Here is a 20,534-nt window from a genome sequence, read left to right as displayed (position 1 = left end):
AAAGGAAGGAAAGAACAGAATGGAAAAGTTAATTTGAATTGTGCCATTTGTAAATTTTGTGCTTCAGTTTTGCTTAAGAAACAATTTATGTGCCTGTGTGCATGTGTGCGTGTATGTATATGTATGTGTGTGCATACGTGCACTTGTATACATATCCATGTGTCTATGTGATGTAAACTGCCTCTTTAGTAATTCTAGATTTTTGCTATATACAAAAACATCTGCTATTAATTAAACTATTTGAGTTTAGACACACAAAATCAGATATTTTTACATTTTGAATAGATATACTTCTATATTATAGTGCAGTATTATCATCTAGTTCAAGTCTCCAAGTTTTGAAAATGTTTCATCCTAAAAATAAACAACTTTTTAGCATGTAAAAGCAAAATGTATATTTTATTTGTACATTTTTATATTCATTTTCATTATGACACTTTCAAAACTAGAATTGTAAAGAATAGGATATAATCTTATATACATAGAAATTATTGTTTTTGTGTAGGCTGGGGAAATTTCTTCTCTATCCATCTTGTTCTTGTGGCTGGACTAATAATAAAATTTACACAAGGCAATTTAATCACAAGCATAGAGGTCTTATAGAAATGAGATTTAAGCAACTGGCCAAAGTAGGTGCTTTAATACTTTTTAGATGAAAAAACAGTAACTTTGTAACAGATAAGACAAAGAAATTTAGGCTTTAGATGGTTAATTAGTGAAGAATCTAAATGGAGTCTGGGCTTGGGGTAGAAAAATAAAGAACAACAAGATTTGTTTATATGAGTTTCTTGCTTGAATTCCCGATCTCTAGGGACAAGGGTATCCTTTTACCCCTAGATGCAGGTGGTGTACTTTTCACATGAAGAGATTTTTTTCCTGCTTTCAGAGAGACAGAAAGAAGGATCAGAGTGTCTCCCTTGCACTGACCATTTCTTAAGTGACTTTAATTCAAAATAATCAGCATGCCATTGAGGCAAAATTGAGGTGGCCTACACTGGGCCTTCAAATTTTCATACCAATAAATTATCCTGTACACTGGATAAGCACACTTCCAATTTAGAGGTAACTGTCCAGATAAGCCACAGATCTCAATTTCTTCAGAACAGCTGGGATTCTTTTTATTTAGACCAGGATGATGGGCTAATATTCTAAAGAGAAAAAGGAAATATTTTAAGTAAGCAGGTTTATAAAAACTTTTTAGGCAAACATTCCCTAAGGTATAATTTACATACAGTAAATGTATTAATTTTTGTATAGTTTAATAGTTCAATAAATTTTGGAAAAAAAGACACTTGTAAACATTACAGACGAGATGCGGAATGCTTCTTGCCTTAAAAAACTCTGCCATTCCTTTTTGCTGTCAATTTCCATCTTACCACCTTCCCCCCGCATTCAAATAAAAATTTGAAGAATTTTAAGAAGTTCATATGCCTCTTGCGAATCATAAACAAATGCAGGGTAGGACAGAGTGCTGCATGAGAGAGCAGTTAACAGGGGCACAAGACAGAAGCAGAACAGTGTGGCTTCAAGATTTGGGTGTGGGCACTTAATGATTTATAGAAGAATAAAGGGTGGAAGTGGCTTCCCCAGTGGCTCATGGGTAAAGAATCCACCTGCAATGCAGGAGACGTGGGTTCGATCCCTGGGTTGGGAAGATTCCCTGGAGTAGGGCATGGCAACCCACTCCAGTATTCTCTCCTGGAGAATCCCATGGACAGAGGAGCCTGGCGGGCTACAGTCCACAGGTCACAAAGAGTTAGACATGGCTGAAGCAGTAGCATGCAAGCAGGTAAAGAGTAGAGAGATTTCTTCATTTGTGGGAGAGTAATGGTATAACAGATGTAGAATTCACAGTTTTTAGTGAGAGAAGAACTGGAAATAAACTCTCTACTCTCCCATGTACTATAGGCACAGGAGATGAAGATAGAAAATAGCACAGTGGTGACAGAATTCATTCTCCTTGGTCTCATCCAGTCTCAAAATATTCAGCTCCTGGTCTTTGTCCTGATCTTAATTTTCTACCTCATCATCCTCCCTGGAAATTTCCTCATCATCCTCACCATCAGGTCAGACCCTGGCCTCACAGCCCCCCTCTACTTCTTCCTGGGCAACCTGGCCTTCCTGGATGCATCCTACTCCTTCATTGTGGCTCCCAGGATGCTGGTGGACTTCCTCTCTGAGAAGAAGGTGATCTCCTATAGAGGCTGCATCACTCAGCTCTTTTTCTTGCACTTCCTTGGAGGAGGGGAGGGCTTACTCCTTGTCGTGATGGCCTTTGACCGCTACATTGCCATCTGTCATCCTTTACATTATTCAACTGTCATGAACCCTAGAACCTGCTACGCCTTGCTGTTGGTTCTGTGGCTTGGAGGCTTTGTTCATTCCATTATCCAAGTGGCCCTGATCCTCCGCTTGCCCTTCTGTGGTCCAAACCAACTGGACAACTTCTTCTGTGATGTGCCCCAGGTCATCAAGCTGGCCTGCACTGACACCTTTGTGGTGGAGCTCCTGATGGTCTTCAACAGTGGCCTGCTCACCCTGCTGTGTTTCCTGGGCCTACTGGCCTCCTATGCAGTCATCCTCTGCCATGTAAGTGGGTCTGCTTCTGAAGGGAAGAGCAAGGCGCTGTCCACATGCACCACTCATGTCATTATTATACTTCTCATGTTTGGGCCTGCCATCTTTATCTACACTCGTCCCTTCACAGCCTTATCAGCAGACAAGGTGGTTTCCTTTTTCCACACAGTGATCTTTCCTTTGATGAATCCTGTGATTTATACCCTTCGCAACCAGGAAGTGAAAGCTTCCATGAGGAGGATATTGAGCCGGCATGTGTTTTTCTGAATAGGTTTTATAATATGAAGTTATGAAAGGGAAATTCTGGCTGCAAATCCTTCATTCGTTTAACAGATACTGCTTCTTATTGAGTGCCTTCCATTTTTCATGTACTACTATAACTATTGGGACTTCCCTGGTGGCTTAGACAGTAAAAGCATCTGCCTACTTGCAGGGGACCCGGGTTTGATCCCTAGGTCAGGAAGATCCTCTGGAGAAGGAAATGGCAACTCACTCCAGTACTCTTGCCTGGAAAATCCCATGGACAGAGGAGCCTGGTAGGCTACAGTCCATGGGGTTGCAAAGAGTCGGACACAACTGAGAGACTTCACTTTATTGTAACTAGTGGGGGGAAGTTATGCATAACAAGATAATACACTCTGTGTGCTTAAAGAACATAAAAGAAACACCAGAATTGTTGCAGCATAATGAATAAGTGTGAGAGATTTTAGGAGTTAATTTATATGTAAGGGTCAAATAACTAAGGTCTCTTGGGCTGAGATAAGAAGTTTTATTTTATTCTAATTGTAGTAAGAAATCATTTTTAGTACTTTAAGCAAGAGAGTTGACTTATCTGAAATTGTTTTTTCTATGATTTAGAGGAATATCATCAGAATTCTCGGTAGAGATCAATAACCAGCAAAACATTAAAAGCCAAACGTTATGCTGCAGACTTGTTTTGAGCAACTTAAAAAGCTTGAAAATTGTTGAAAACATATATATTCTTCCTCCCTCAAAGTTGGTAGACTGATATGAAAGGAAAAGAATTGGTTTTATGGAAAAAATATCATGCAATTATTTCACTTGATTGTTTTTCAGAGCTTCATGATTATTACTAATGAGCTATTACAAATCCTACCTGGATGTTAAAATCTGCTTTCAACTGATTTCAATCTGATTACGATAATGGTACTTATTGGCATTGTAGATTCTGTTGGAGATTACATAAACCACTCTAGTTATTTTCAGTATAGTGGGGTTTAATGTGGGAAATTAGGTACTTATAAAATTGGTGATGGACAGGGAGGCCTGGGGTGCTGCGATTCATGGGGTTGCAAAAAGTCGGACATGACTGAGCAACTGAACTGAACTGAACTGACTGAAAATCTTTCATGGAGTAGGAGACCATTATTTGTGCTGAGCATCACCGACTGAATGGACATGAGTTTGAGTAAACTCCGGGAGTTGGTGATGGACAGGGAGGCCTGGCTTGCTGCGATTCATGGGGTCGCAAAGAGTCGCACATGACTGAGCGACTGAACTGACTGATAGACATTTAAACATATATTGATAAAGGAATAGAGAATCCAACAGCTTACACTGAGGCCAGTTTTTAAAAATTTGATAGTGTATGTGACAGAGAAGACAATGGCAACCTGTTCCAGTACTCTTGCCTGGAAAATCCCATGGACGGAGGAGCCTGGTGGGCTGCCGTCTATGGGGTCGCATAGAGTCGGACACAACTGAAGCGATTTAGCAGCAGCAGCATATGTGAGCTGCTGTCATAGAGATGGGCTTCCGTGGTGGCTCAGACAGTAGAGAATCTGCCTGCAGTGCAGAAGACCCGGGTTTAATCCCTGGGTTGGAAAGATCCCCTGGAGGAGGGCATGGCAACCCATTCCAGTATTTTTGCCTGGAAAACCTCATGGACAGAGGAGCCTGGTGGGCTACAGTCTATGCGGTCGCAAAGGGTTGGACACAAATGAGCGACTAAGGCTTACAGGATATTTGAACAGCACTGTCAATAAATTTGACTTAGTTGCTTTTTATAGACTACTGCACTCAACAAAGAGGAGCAAACGTTCTTCTCAAGGGCACCAGTCATTCTCAAAGATAGATCATAGGCCCATAATAGTCTCACTGTATTTCATATAGAATACATGCTCTGATCACAATGAGTCTGAACTGGAAACAACTGAGAAGAGAAACATAGTCCACAAATATGTGTGAATTAATTCACATGCCTTTAATAACTTAATGTATACCAGAAGGAATTATAGGGGATATTAAAAATATTTTTCCTTTAATAATCTATCTTCTGAGAGTTTGACTATTTCTTGAATAACTGTTTGGCAGATACATCAGATGAGCAATTGGGTCTGAAGATTCCAAAGTACAAATTAAATTTCTTTAGTAAATATACAGCTATTCAAGTTATCTGTTTCTTCTTGAGTTAGTTTTGGTAATTAATGGTCTTAGGATTTTGTGCATTCGAGCTAAGTTATCAAATTTATTGGCATGAAATTGCTCAGAATGTTCCATTAGCATTCTTTTAATTTCTGTAATATTCATAATAATTGTTTTTTTTTTTCATTTATTTTTATTAGTTGGAGGCTAATTACTTTACAATATTGTAGTGGTTTTTGTCATACATTGACATGAATTAGCCATGGATTTACATTGTATTCCCCATCCAGATCCCCCCTCCCATAATTGTTTTTTAACTCCTGATATTATTAATTTGTGTAATCTTTTTCCTGTTGAAAAATGTGGCTAAATTTTTATGAATTTTATTGTTCTTTACAAGGAACTAGCTTTTGAGCTCATTTATTTTTCTCTATTTAAGAAATTTATATATTTCTTCCTTTACCTATATTATTTAGTTTCTTCTTTCTTTGGATTTAATTCCTTTTTTTTTTTCCCTAAATTTGGAGATTAAATTATTGATTTAAATTCTTTCTTATAATCCTTTAAATAAAATCAGTTGATGCTACAAATTTCCCTCTAAGCACTCCTTTATCTACATATTGCATATTTTTTATGTTGTGTTCTCATTTTCATTTCATTAATAATATATTCTAGTTTCTACTTTCTTTTTCTTACTCATGGGTTATTCAGAGTGTGTTTTTTCCTAAAGTTTTGAGAATATGCCTAATATAGTTCTAGTTTAATTCTACTGTAGTCTAAGAACATATTTAATATGATCTCAGCTTTTAAGTTTGAAATTTGTCCTATGTCCCAGAATAAATCTATCAGATTAATACCTGTCATGTTGAATGCCATCATAAATTTTGAATTTAATACATAAGAGGATACTTTTGAAAAATATTGAAAAATGCTCATGATATATCTACAGGACATGGCAATAACAGCTCAACATAGCTGAGAAGTTGTCAATTTGATCATCAATTAGATATATCCTTTACGTGTAGTGTAAAACGGCAGTCTCATGGATATCTCCTGAATTTCTTCCAATGAATTGTAAGCTTAATCAAATATAACCTGTTAGAAATTACCCACTTTTCCAATCTTGCCTCTTACTGTTTCAGCACAGGCCGGGAGTTTGATTCTTCAATGACTTTGCACACTGTTCTCCTTTACCTCTTGCTGATGAATGTTTCAATGAAGACTGAACCATAGTGCTTCCTGCTTCTTGATACATTTCCAGTGCCCATACCAGCGTTTACTCCTCTTCACTCTCATGATACTCTAAGCACAGTTCTTTTACAAAGATTTTACCATTATTTTAATCATATGTGTTTGTGTTTAATTTTCTACCTTCTTTGAAATTCGAGTTTGTACTATTAAATTTGTGTTTCATCATAATGACTTGTTCTGATAGATTCTCAATAATGGCTAGTAAGAAGTGAATGAGTAAATGCATGCATTGTGATTTCTTATTGTACAAAGCTGACTTGAAAAATTTTAAATAGGAACCAATATAGAGTTTTACTTAATGTGATTATGTTAATAATAATAATAATTTAAAAAACTGACTTTGTGGTAGAAAGGAATTGATGAAATATATATAACACCTGATAAGAAGAGTCAACTCATTGGAAAAGACCCTGTTGCTGGAAAGACTGAAGGCAAAAGAAGAGGGTGTCAGAGGATGAGATGGTTAGATAGCATCATTGACTCAAAGGACATGAGTCTGAGCAAACTGGGTGATAGTGGAGGACAGGAAGCCTGGTATGTGGCAATCCATGGGGTCTCAGGGTCAGACATGACTTAGTGACTGAACAACAGCAATATATACAATAAAAATAAAGGTCAGAGAATGTACAGAAAATATTTTTTCCACATTTTTGGTACATACTTAAACTTTTCTGTGTAAATATAAGGACATATTATATTGCTTTTAAAAAATATTCTGGAACCTATATTATACATGAATGCATATGCTATACATACATATTATATTTTAAATGCCTGTGAAGTATTGAAATGTATGCAGCTATTAAAATTTATTTAAACAAACCCAACTTTTGCATATTTATCACATTTTTTGTTAATAGAGAGAAAAGACCTACAATAACATTAGTTTTTATATGCGTAATGCTTTGGGGAAGATGCACAAAGAGTAGTAGCTATTTCCTAATGTGAAGTTTGTGTGGGGGGAATATAGATGAGGGATAAAAAATGGGAAGGAATTTTCTCGCTGTATAAAATTTTTCACTGTCTTGACACTCTGACCCCTTTTCTATTCCTCAACACACTAGCTCTTCCTTTCTTTTTAAATTGGAAAATAGAAGACTACTTTACTAGCCTTTCCAGAAAAAGGTGGATGTTACTGTTTGATATACAGATCTTTCTTTTATAACGACCGCTTGCTGGAATAGCTTCTTTTAGGCACTCAGATTTTACTTTAATGAAACCTCCTCAGAAAGATCCTCTCTGACCATCCTTTCTAAAACAGCAATCTCTTTCCCAAGCTCTCTCCAACTCACACTCTGCTATATTTTCTTTCTAACACTCATTACCATCTGATGTTTCCTTTCCTGCTTGTTTGCTTATTGTCTGTCTCCCTGAATTAGAATGTAAAATTCTAAAGGAAAAGACTTTTGTTTTATCTGTACTGTACTATTGACACAATACCGCCAAGCTCAGGGGAGACACCCAATAAGTCAATTGAGTTCAGTGCAAAATCTAAGGATGTGTCAAAAAACTCAGTAATAGAGATAAATAATATCTTAATATTTTTAAAAATAAAAAATGCCCCATTTAAAAAAGCCTCTGTTATAAGAACTAGCTTAGATCTTCATATTAATTTTGTCTTATATATTGGGATGAACATTAAGAAGTGAGGAAAGCCTCAGATTATGTTTATAATTATGGGAAAATATCACAAATTTCAAAGACTTTTTTTGGGCAGAACTCTAACCTACTTCTAGGTGGGGCTCTTACTCCACCTAAGTGCATATCTAACCTTGTGTATTTTTCTTTTCTTTCTTTTTCATATATACAGGCCTCTTTATCACTGATTTCCTTTTGTAGTTTGTGGATTTCTGGAACGTGTATTACAGACCAGTGTCTCACTGTCTCTTGACCTTTGAAAATTTTATAATTGTCTTCCCATTTATGTCTCCATGTCTTTTTTCCCCCATTTTCTTGATCTGTTTTGGTCATTCTAACCTTGTACTTCTTTATTTTTTCTCTCTTCTCTTTTTTTATTTCTCACACTATGTCCTTGAGATGGAAACAGAGTAGAACAAATACATATTTGATTATGAATTTTATTTAGTTTACAAAAATGTGTGTTTAGTGATTTGGTTTTGAAGTGACCCACAAACTCAGATTTCCTTTTAAAGCAAAAAATACAACAACCAGATATAAAAAGGCTAAATTAAGTTGCATTTAATTACTCTGAACTTTAATTAATTTTTTATTTTAGTAATAGTCAATGAAAAAAACAATACCTCCCCAACTCCTTGTTTTAGCTGAGCAAAGAAAGAGTGAGTAAACAACAACTACCAAGATCAGGATACATTTTTTCATATCCTGTTTAGGAGGTCACTCACCTTGGAGGAAGTGATACATTTTACATCACACAGTTCTTTTTTCTAAGAAGTACTAGGTTTTGAATATCTTCATGAGCATTGTTCACATTCTGTCTGCTATGTCTACATCACCAGCAACCAGCAACATGCTGAATCTTACATACTCATTACTGACTTGGCCGCATTATTTGCTTTTGGGGTCAGAATGATGGTGAAGATAGAGGAATGAGTAATGCATATGCCTTGAGGGCAAAATCTAAGGGAGTGACAAAAACTTAGAAATAAACAATATTCTAATCAAATTTTTGAAGTGAGGTTGATTGACAATATTTTATTAGTTACAAGTATATAGCATACTGATTCAGATACACACTATTAAAAGTTATTTCAAGATAAAGGCTGTAATTCCCTGTGCTATACCATATATCCTGTTGCCTATCTATTTTATACATATGAGTTTGTATTTCCTAATCCCATACCCCTAATTTGTCCTGTCCTTATGATATCCATTGGTTTGTGTTCTATATTTGTGAGTCCGTTTCTGTTTTGCATACACATTCATTAGTATTTAAGATTCTGCATATAAGTGATATGATACAGTATTTGTCCGACATTTCACTAAACATAACATTCTCTAGGTCTAACTGATATTGTAAAAAAACAAAATTAATTTTATAAAACTATGATAAACAAAATAAACAGTAAATTTTAAATAAATGCTGGATTAGTAATAGTGCCATTTTGAGCCATATTGGAACCTGAGATAAAAGGAAACACTTGTAATGTTGGTGTCTTTATTTTGAGAAATTGATATGCTTGTTCATATTTTTTACATTAACTCTGACTTAAACATTGCATTAAAATTTTATTTACCTTGATTACTAGGGCTTTTGGTATCAGGGTAAATTTTGCACTAGAGGCAATAATTCACATGTCTCATCCTCAACCTGATTCTGCTTGCTTCCTTGGTATATATATCAGCAATCTCTCATCACTTATTTACATTTTTTCTCTTTTTGATTTTATTATAAGATGTAAATAAGCTTTTCTTAACTTTCTATTTACTTTTGATCTAATAGACTTCCAAAGAAGGTTGTGCTATCTCAGTCACTGATAGGATTTTGGTGACAGAATTCAGGATTAACCTCCTGAGGCAGTAGATGACATATTCTAAAATATTTGCCCTTTACAAAGCTCTGGTATTTTCCTTGCCAAATTCAGTTGACAATCTAATCACTCCCTTTGGAAATAGTCAGCAGGGTTGTGGCAGTCTCAAATCTCCAAAGTGCTTTCTCCATTGCATCATAAAGAGAGGAGATTTCAAAATCTAATATTCTCTATTTGATGACAAATATTTATGAACAATGACAAGGATGGTCAGTTAATGTTTCATGGGAATGGGGAGGAAGGCAACATTATGAGAGTTGTGTAAAATCTGGAGATTCAGATTTCTGAAGTTTGGGAGCTATGCATATTTTTGAGAAACAAGAAGGAGAGGACAATAGAAAAATACTGTAACTATTCTACTGGTTCATTGGCTGCCTTGGAATGCAATGGACTAAAGGTCAGAGTTTCAGCAAGAATAGTCAGAGGCTTAGGTCTTAATTCATGAGTGTGGTATTTTCTACCCTCTCCCCAATAGATTTCCTTTTATTTTTGATACTTAGAATTACTTTAATGGTGGACAAACACTTTCATTCTATTTCCGTAATTAAATGAAATGCTCAATAGCTTTCAGAGTTGATATCTCATTTAAAACCAAGAAGCATGCAAATGACTGATATATTTTCTTTTCTTTTTAAAATACAGATGAAGAAGATGCAAAGAGGGTAGGCCAAGGGTTCCAGAGAAAAGCTTCACGGATTTTGTTTTGCAGAACATTAGCCCAGATCTTATTTTCCATACTCGACATATTTGAGAGCTTCTTGTGTTGTCTGTGGTTCCTGTTATTTTTGAACATAGGGTTTTGATGGCTAGATAGAAAGTTGTGAAACAGAGAATAGTTTCCTGTAAAAGCAGGAATTTTATATGAAGTTTTTTCACCTCCACAGTTTCTTATCTCTGTTTATCACCCAGATTTGTGCAGCTACCATCACCCTGTAAAGACACTCTGTAAAGACATTTACAGAGGCTCTAGTGGCAATGTGTCCATTCATTAGAGGTATCATTCAATGTCTAAATATTTTCCAAGTTTTAGCTCTTCTTTAAACTTACTTAAATGAGCTATTACTACCATCATCAACTCTCTTTGATACTGATATAATCCCTGTCAGAAAGAGTCAACACATTATTCAATTTCTTGAATGATAATTCAGACTTCTGAAATCTAAGTGACTTGTTCAGGGTCAAGAGTTAGTGCATTGCTGAGCTGAGTCATCATAATCAGATAAAATGATTCCAAATCAAATTCAGGACATTGTCTAGAAAGTTAGCATTTGAAGGACATTTACCAGTAATTTAAATAATCAATCTGTTCTAATGATGAGGGAATTCCTTGTTGAAGGTGCATTCATTTCTTTGATGATTTATATATTCATTATTAGCATAAGTATCAATTACACATTTGATCATGTCGCTTAAGAGACATTTTTCAGAATATGTAAACTTAATATACGTTTACATAATTCACATGCTTCAATAAATATGATAACAGATGTTGCACTCAAAGTTTTGAAAATATTGTTAAATATATTCATTTCACTAGAATGATAATAATGAGATTTATTTTTCTTAAGAAAGGTAAACAACTCATTTTATCAGCTTAATTTATATGCAGAAAAAATATATGAGGAAATGGAGAGTAATTAATGAGTGGTTCAGGTTTGCTAAATTGAAAAGAAATTTCTTCATTCAAGAGAAAATGGTTAGTTCAGTTCAGTTCAGTCACTCGGCCATGTCTGACTCTTTGCGACCCCATGGACTGCAGCACGCCAGGCCTCCCTGTCCATCACCAACTCCCAGAGTTTACTCAAGCTCATGTCCATTGAGTCGGTGATGCCATCCAACCATCTCATCCTCTGTTGTCCCCTTCTCCTCCCGCCTTCAATCTTTCCCAGCATCAGGATCTTTTCAAATGAATCAGTTCTTCGCATCAGGTGGCCAAAGTACTGGAGTTTCAGCTTCACCATCAGTCCTTCCAATGAATATTCAAGACTGATTTCCCTTAGGATAGGCTGGTTGGATCTCCTTGTAGTCCAAGGGACTATCAAGAGTCTTCTCCAACACCACAGTTTAAAAGTATCAATTCTTCAGCGCTCAGCTTTCTTTATAGTCCAACTCTCACATCCATACATGACTACTCAAAAAACCATAGCCTTGACTAGACGGACCTTTGTTGGCAATGTAATGTCTCTGTTTTTTAATATGCTGTCTAGGTTGGCCATAACTTTTCTTCCAAGGAGTCAGTGTCTTTTAATTCCATGGCTGGACTCACCATCTGCAGTGATTTTGAAGCTCAAAGAAATAAAGTCTGCCACTGTTTCCACAGTTTCCCCATCTATTTGCCGTGAAGTGATGGGACTGGATGTCATGATCTTAGTTTTCTGATTGTTGAGCTTTAAGCCAACTTTTCACTTTCATCAAGAGGCTCTTTAGTTCCTCTTCGCTTTCTGCCATAAGAGTGGTGTCATCTGCATATCTGAGGTTATTGGTATTTTTCCCGGGAATCAGGGAAAATGGTTAGTACTCCATACTGAATTATTCTTTTGTAGACCAAATGTTTAGAACGGAAGATGATGGAAGCATACACATTGCTCACTATTGCTTGAAAGGAAACAACAGTGATGCTCTTTAAAATAAAATAGCAAAACAAGCATGACCCATAATGAAGTAACAATAAACATAAGAAGTGGAGAAAGTGAAAATATTTCAGGGTGAAAGGATCTGAATAAAAGAATGGGAGAAAGAAGGGAAAATGATAAAGAGTGAGATTTAAAGAAAGCAAAATAAAAAGGAAAAGAAAACTAGGAGAAAATGAGAGACAATAAATTAACGGGAAAAACAAACCACAATTGAGCTCATAAAATAAATTAGGAAATTAATGGCTTCTTGATGAATAAAAGGGGAGAGAAAGAGAAAAGAGAGAAAATGAGAAAGGAAGCATGAAGAAATGTTCAGAGATGGGGAACGCCTAACTCCAGGAGCTGTCTGACCACAGTTTGCCCTCAAGGCAGGTACAGCATTGCCTGATGATGTTTGTGTCTCTGCCCAAAGAGTGAAGCAGGCTGTCTCCCTGGCCTTCCTATTCCTCTACTGTATCATCACTGCCAGAGTCAGATGCATCTCTTAATTAGCTAAAGTGCCAAGGAAGATTAGGGATATAGTGGTGAGAATTTAGATTTCTCTTTCAGACTCTTCCTTTTTTATTTTTTTAAATACATTTTTCAAGATTTGTGCACTCTTTTCAAAATAATTTTATTTATTTATTTATTTTTGACTGTGTTAAGTCTTCATTGCTGTGTGGGCTTTTCTCTAGCTGCTGCAAGCAGGGTCTACTCTGCTTGAGTTGAGGGAGGTGCATGGGCTTCTCACTGTGGTGACTTCTCTTGTTGTGGAGTATGGGCTGTAGGATATTTGGGCTTCAGTAGTTGTGGTGTGTAGGCCCAATAGTTGTGGTACTTGGGCTCTAGATCACAGGTTCAGTAGTTGTGGTACATGGGGTTGGACCAGAGATCAAACTCATGTCTCCTGCATTGGTAGACAGATCTTTACCACTGAGCCACCAGGGGCATCCTCAGCCTGAAAACAGTTTTCCCACTAACGTGGCTAACATATAATTTTTTATTCTGATGACAGTCATAATTTGTATGTGTTTTCTTTTTTGGAGATATATTTTATTTTACTTAGAGAAATGTTCACCTGATACATAGTCTCTGGATTGATGTGAAGCACCGTTTTGGAATCACCATCAGGAAAATATATAGACAAGAACAGGATATGGGAAGAGAATGGATCAAGTATGTCAGGTAGCATGGAATCCTTTTGTTGGAAAACAGTGAAAAAGCAGAGATGACAAGAAACAGGCAGAGTGGAAGAGCCTATAACTCTCAATTATAAATCCTTCAGAAATCTTCTGATATCTTAGGGATATCATCAAACGCTGACACATCATGAAATGACACACCACTCACATCAACTCTGCATGAGCTTGTGGGACGCAGTGAACCTAAGAGGAAATGGAACTCTTCACCTACATTCCTGGGTTTCTTGGGTGTATTTTTATGGACAGGTGATGGAATGAATATTGAGATAAGTGTCTGTGGAAGTAGAGACAAGTTAAGAAGTAAGCAGAGAGGCTAATTGGAGGCCTTACAAAATATTTTTAATTACAGTTTTGTGTAAGTCTTGCTTTGTCTCTGTGTGTGTGTGTGTGTGTGTGTGTGTGTGCATGCATGCAGTGTTTCTATACATATATACACTAAACTTTAAAGGAAGATTTTCAAAAGTTCCATCGGTGGATGGTAGTACCTGTATATTAGTCATTCCTTTCAGTTCTTGAGAGATGTAAAGCAGATATTTTTAATATTTCTTAAAATATGTACCACAATAAACCACTGTACATATTGTTCTGTTTCTTTTGTTTTATCCTTTGTATTACTTTCCTCTTATTTTTCACTCATACTTTTCTCTTTTTGGCCTTCTTTCCTAGTGACTAAGTCACTAGCATTTTGTCAAGGTTTTTGTGTCTCTTTGTACCTCATGTTCCAAAAAATTACTTGACATATTGTTTATAACTAAAGTGGTGAATATGTCAGATATTTTTACCTAGAGAACAATCCAAGTCTAGATGTAAGAAACTGTAATAACAATAAACTCTGCTTCTTGATGTACTATAGGCAGAGACAATGGAGAGAGAGAACAGTACTGTGGTAACTGAATTCATCCTTACTGGTCTGACTCAGTCTCAAAATATTCAGCTCCTGGTCTTCACACTAGTCTTAATTTTCTTCCTCATCATCCTCCCTGGAAATTTCCTCATCATCCTCACCATCAGGTCAGACCCTGGCCTCACGGCCCCCCTCTACTTCTTCCTGGGCAACCTGGCCTTCCTGGATGCATCCTACTCCTTCATTGTGGCTCCCAGGATGCTGGTGGACTTCCTCTCTGAGAAGAAGGTGATCTCCTATAGAGGCTGCATCACTCAGCTCTTTTTCTTGCACTTCCTTGGAGGAGGGGAGATGATACTCCTAATTGTGATGGCCTTTGACCGCTACATTGCCATCTGTCATCCTTTACATTATTCAACTGTCATGAACCCTAGAACCTGCTACACCTTGCTATTGGCTCAGTGGTTTGGAGGCTTTGTTCATTCCATTATCCAAGTGGCCCTGATCCTCCGCTTGCCCTTCTGTGGTCCAAACCAACTGGACAACTTCTTCTGTGATGTGCCGCAGGTCATCAAGCTGGCCTGCACTGACACCTTTGTGGTGGAGCTCCTGATGGTCTTCAACAGTGGCCTGCTCACCCTGCTGTGTTTCGTGGGCCTTCTGGCCTCCTATGCAGTCATCCTCTGCCGTGTACACCATTCCTCCACCGAGGGGAAGAGCAAGGCTCTGTCCACATGCACCACACACATCATCATTATATTTCTCATGTTTGGGCCTGCCATCTTTATCTACACTCGTCCCTTCACAGCCTTATCAGCAGACAAGGTGGTCTCCCTTTTCCACACAGTGATCTTTCCTTTGATGAATCCTGTGATTTATACCCTTCGCAACCAGGAAGTGAAAGCTTCCATGAGGAAGATATTGAGTCAACATATGGTTTGTTGAATGGATTTTATAATAAGAAGTCATGAAGGGGAAATTCTGGCTGAAAATCATTCACTTATTTAAAAAATATTGTTTTTCACTGAGTGCCTCCCATTGCCAGGTACCACTTTAGTCAATGAGGGAAAGTTATAATAACAAGAAAACAAACATGCTATGTTATTTAAGAACATAAAGGAAGCACCAGCCTGGTTGGAGTAAGGAATAAGTGTGAGAGATTTAGTTCTTAAGTTATATATGGCTATAGTGTCGTATAAATAATGCTTTTTACACCAAAATAAAAAGGTTTATTCTATTCTATTTGAAGTAAGAATTCATCTTAATGTTTTAAGCAGGTGTTCATTCACAATTGTTCTTTTATGATTTAGGACAACATTATCAAGATTCTTGGCAAAGATCAGTAAATACAAGGAATCATCACAAGTCATATGTTATGTTACAGTCCTAGTTTGAACAATTTTAAAAGCCTGAAACTCTTGAAATACATTTATTTTCTTCCTTCATCCAAATTTGGTAGCAGGATAAGAAAACAAAACAATTGGTTTTATAGAAAAAAGTGTCATGAAATTATTTCACTTGACTCTTTTCAGAGCTTCTTGATTATGATTAATATTAATGGGTTTTAAAAATCTTCCCCAGATGTTAAAGCTTACTCTCAATTGATTTCCATCTGATTATTGTAATGATAGTTATTTAGTATTATAGATTTTGTTGGAGATTACATAAATCTCTATTGTTACCTAAAATAGGGTTTAATGTGAGAAGTTAGGTGCTTATAAAATCTTTTAAGGACTGACTGGAAGACAATTTTTTAAAAATTCTGGACATCCATAAGTGATTGCCATAAGTGCACTATAAAATCAATTTGCTGAATGATCTATCCCTGCAATAATGAGGCAATTGGGATAACAGAAGCCACTTTGCCAGCGTCTAACTAAAGGAACACATCAATTAACCATGGTGTGAAATCACGAGAATGATACAGACTATTTCATGTTATTGTTTCTCTCTTCAGTTATTTTTTTTCCTCAATTCAAGTGATACATGAGTACTTTTGATAATCAGAATTTGGAAATCTAAATGTGATGATTCTAGAAGAACCTGTTAATATGTTCACAGCTTCTTTGCAAAACAAAATGAAGCAATGCAAAAAATACTTGTAAAATACAGGATAATAGTTTTATAACCTTAGAGGTAAGAAGACAAGTTGAAATCAAATAGAAAATGAAAAGAAAAATGATTACACTTGACATGTTTAAAAATATGTGTGTAGCCAAAAGGCAAATAGTGATGAAAATCTGCCCACTCCACGTGGATGTGTGAGTTTATTTCTGCATAATTATAGAGGTTTCCTTCTTAACTGAGGATGGTGTAAAGGACCAACCATGCATAAAATTAAAGTAAAAAAGCTGTTAAGGAAATTTATATAAATTAGAAATTAATTCACTAAACATATAAAAAATTAATAGGTGAATATGAAATAGAGGCCTGGTGTGCTGCAGTCCATGGGGTTGCAAAGAGTTGGACACAACTTGGAGACTGAACAACAACAACAATGAAATAGATGAAGAAAATATGGGCAACTGAAATGAATCTTCAGTTAACAGAAAGAAATGGAAAGGATTATAAACATAAAAATAATTTTATTCTCAAAGACAAACCATGAGCATAAAGACCATTGATTCTGGTTAGCTTGTAGAAGAATGTTGTTCATGTATTATCAACAATAAGAAAAGTAGAAAATAATAATTACACTTTTCTACGAGGCCATCAGAGAGTGGATGAAGCAAAGAAGCCTTTGTGTTGAGCAGCAGAGAAAGGCAGAGCCTATGTAGAAGAGCAGAGAGCTTTGGCGGCTCTATAACTGAGGGCAAGTACCTAGTATGGATATGGGGATATGGTGGTGTGATCCTGACATGGACTGAGATATTTTGTAGAGGTGAGAGGAAAAATAAGGTGACCCTTTTATGACACGTGGGATGTGGACAGATTAGCATCTGAGAAAGCTCCAAACACAAAAATAGATAGCTCACTCATGAATTTCTCCCCCACTCCCACTGACACCTATACCAATAATTTGCTCAGAAAAGGAGAAACGGAGGAAGAAATGAAAATCAATGCATACTGCTGGCTTCCCTGATGACTCAGTTGGTAAAGAATCTGCCTACAATGCTGGAGACCTCGGTTAACTCCCTGGATTGGGAAGATCCCCTCGAGAAGGGAAAGGCTACCCACTCCAGTATTCTGGCCTGGAGAATTCCATGGACTGTATAGTCCGTGGGGTTGCAGAGTCAGACATGACTGAGGGACTTTCACTTCACATTGGCTGATGCGTATTCTCAGCCATTATTATAGTACTTGATGTTGACGCCTACAGAATTGTCATAAGGGCAACAAAACTATAAGAATTGTGGCTCAAACTCATTTCAGTTCTGACAAAATTGAAGATGTAGGTTCCTTGGTAGCAGTGGCAAGATACTGAAGGTAAAACTACTCTGGGCTAAATTCCATATAATTAAAGATGATTTCAAGCTCTAGCTCAATTACCCTTTGAAAGAATCTGAAAGATTACATCCTCATCCTACCTGCTATATAGAAGAAAAGGATTTAACTCTCTGAAACATTAGGCAAAGTATAGTTAGATATTATTATTTATCTTCTATATATATTTTTTATATTGAAGAAGAGTTCACTTGCAATGTTATATTAGTTTCAGATATATAGCAGAGTGATTCAGTGTCTTTATAGATTTGTTGTTCGGTAGCTAACCTGTGTCTGACTCTTCATGACCCCATGAACTGTAGCACACCAGACTTCCCGTTCCTTCACTATATCCTGGAGTTTGCTCAAACTTATGTCCATTGAGTCGATGATGCCATCCAACCAATTCTTCCTCTGTTGCCCCCTTCTCCTCCTGCCCTCAATCTTTCCCAGCATCATGGTATTTTCCAATGAGTTGGCTTACTGTATCTGGTGGCAAATTACTGGAGCTTCAGCTTCACCATCAGTCCTCCTATTGAATATTCAGTTGATTTCCTTTGTAGATTATACTCCATTAAAAGTTATTACAATATAATGGCTATAATTCCCTGTGCTGTACAATATATTCTTATTGCTTATCTATTTTATACATAATAGTTTGTATCTCTTAATCCATACCACTAATGTGCCTTTTTTCTTTCCTCTCACCTTTGGTGAGCACTAGTTTATATTCTATATCTTGAGTCTATCTCTGTTTGGCATATACATTCATTTGTAATACTTTTTTACATTCCACATATAAGTGATATCATGCAATATTTGTCTTCCTTTGTCTGACTTATTAAGAATAATATTTTGGGGTCTAATCAATATTTTAAAAAATAAAAAATAATTTAGAAACCATGATAAAAAAATACTAAATTTAGAGAAAGTCTGAATTAATAATAGCATCATTTTGAGCCATATTGGAACTTGAGGCAAAACAAAAAACCTGTAATGTTGATGTCTTTATTGTGAAAAAGTGATATTCTGTTCATAACTTTTACACTAACTTTGACTTTTAAATATTGCATTAAAATGGCATTCATCTTGATTACTAAGGCATTTGGTATCAGGATAAATTTTGTGCCAGAGGCATTACATCACCTGCCTCATCCTCATCTTGACTCTTACTTGCTTCCTCGGTATATATATCAAAAATCTCTCATCATTTATTTATGCTTTTTCTCTTTTTGATTTTATTTTAAGATGTAAATAAACTTTTCTTAACTTTCTGTTTACTTTTGACCTAACTAATAGGCTTCCAACAGAGTTGTATTATCTCACTCACTGATAGGATTTTTGTGTTAGAATTCAGGATTAACCCCCTGGGGGCACTAGATGACATATTCTAAAATATTTTCCCTTTACAAACCTTTATATTTTCTTTGCCAAATTCAGTTGACATAATAACTCACTTTGGAAATAGTCAGCAGGGTTGTGGCAGTCTCAAATCTCCAAAGCACTTTCTCCATTGCATCATAAAGAGTTCGAGGAGAGTTCAAAATCTAATGTTCTCTATGTGATGACAAATATTTGTGAACAATGACAAGAATGGTCAGTCAATGTTTCATGGGAATGTGGAGGTTGGCAACATTGTGAGAGCAACATAAAACCTGGAGTTTCAAATTTCTGGAGTTTGGGAGCTACTCATGTTTATGAGAAACAAGAAGAGGACAACAGAAAAAATATTGTAACTGTTCTACTGGTTCATCAGCTGCCTTGGAATGCAAGGGAGTAGAGGTCAGAGTTTCAGCAGGAATAGTCAGGGGCTTAGGTCTGAATTCATGAGTGTGACATTTTCTACCCTCTCCCCAATGGACTTCCATCTCTCCTTGATGCTTGGAAATACTTTAATGGTGGACACTTTTATTCTATTACCATAATTGAAATGATCAATAGCTTTCAGAGAGCTGACGTGGTTTAAAACCAAGGAACATATTTAAAATTGATAACCAACAAGATCCTATGGTATGGTGCAGGGAACTCTGTTCAATGTTGTGTGGTAGGCTGGATGGGAGGGCAGTTTGGGGGTAAACGGATATATGCATGTATATAACTACGGCTGAGTTGCTTTGATGTTCACCTGAAACTATCACGATGTTGTCAACCAGCTATATGCAAGTATAAAATAAAATGCTTTAAAAAGGAAAAAAAAAACCCAACGAGCATGCAAATCACTGATATGTTTTCTTTTCTTTTTAAACTTAGATGAAAGATAGAGAGATGAAAAGGCTAAGGCTCCAGAGAAATAATTCAAAGATTTTATGAGTTTGCAGAACATTAGCCCAGATCTCTTATTTTTCATACTCAACATATTTAATAGTTTCAACTGTTCCATATCGTTCTATTATTCATCAACATAGGACTTTGATGGTTAGATAGGAAGTTGTGAAACTGAGAAAATCTTGATACACAAACAGCTAACTGCATTGGGAACTTTACACAAAAGTTATTTAACCTTTAGTTGTTTCACTGAATGAGACATTTGGATGTGTGTAACTACCATCACCCAGGGTTCATCCTAAAGACACTGACAAAGGCTCTAGTGCAATATGTCCTTTCATTGGACACTTTTATATAAAAATTATATTTATTTTAATAAAATATTTGAAGGGCTGGTTTTGATTTGAACTTACTTGAATGAGTTATTATTACCATCATCACCTCAGTTTTGATCCTCATATCATCC

General features: G+C 36.3%; 2 protein-coding genes across 2 annotated transcripts; both read left to right on the top strand.

Annotated features, from left to right (window-relative positions):
* The first annotated feature begins 1,905 nt into the window (after positions 1-1,905).
* LOC122705418 (olfactory receptor 4N4C) lies at positions 1,906-2,844 on the top strand. Its single transcript, XM_043920784.1, has one exon. It carries the CDS (start codon positions 1,918-1,920, stop codon positions 2,842-2,844), a length of 927 nt encoding a protein of 308 aa, XP_043776719.1. The 5' UTR covers positions 1,906-1,917.
* An 11,554-nt stretch (positions 2,845-14,398) lies between these two features.
* LOC122705419 (olfactory receptor 4N5-like) lies at positions 14,399-15,325 on the top strand. Its single transcript, XM_043920785.1, has one exon. It carries the CDS (start codon positions 14,399-14,401, stop codon positions 15,323-15,325), a length of 927 nt encoding a protein of 308 aa, XP_043776720.1.
* Positions 15,326-20,534: the final 5,209 nt, after the last annotated feature.

Source organism: Cervus elaphus, chromosome 12 (assembly GCF_910594005.1).
Source record: "Cervus elaphus chromosome 12, mCerEla1.1, whole genome shotgun sequence".
In the NCBI taxonomy this organism is placed as follows: Eukaryota; Metazoa; Chordata; class Mammalia; order Artiodactyla; family Cervidae; genus Cervus; species Cervus elaphus.
Note: the sequence above shows the minus strand (reverse complement) of the source record. Positions and strands in the feature narration are given on the sequence as shown.

What these genes read in the sequence shown, in the direction of transcription:
- LOC122705419 (XM_043920785.1), top strand. Translation starts at nt 14,399, where the DNA reads ATGGAGAGAGAGAACAGTACTGTGGTAACTGAATTCATCCTTACTGGT.
- LOC122705418 (XM_043920784.1), top strand. Translation starts at nt 1,918, where the DNA reads ATGAAGATAGAAAATAGCACAGTGGTGACAGAATTCATTCTCCTTGGT.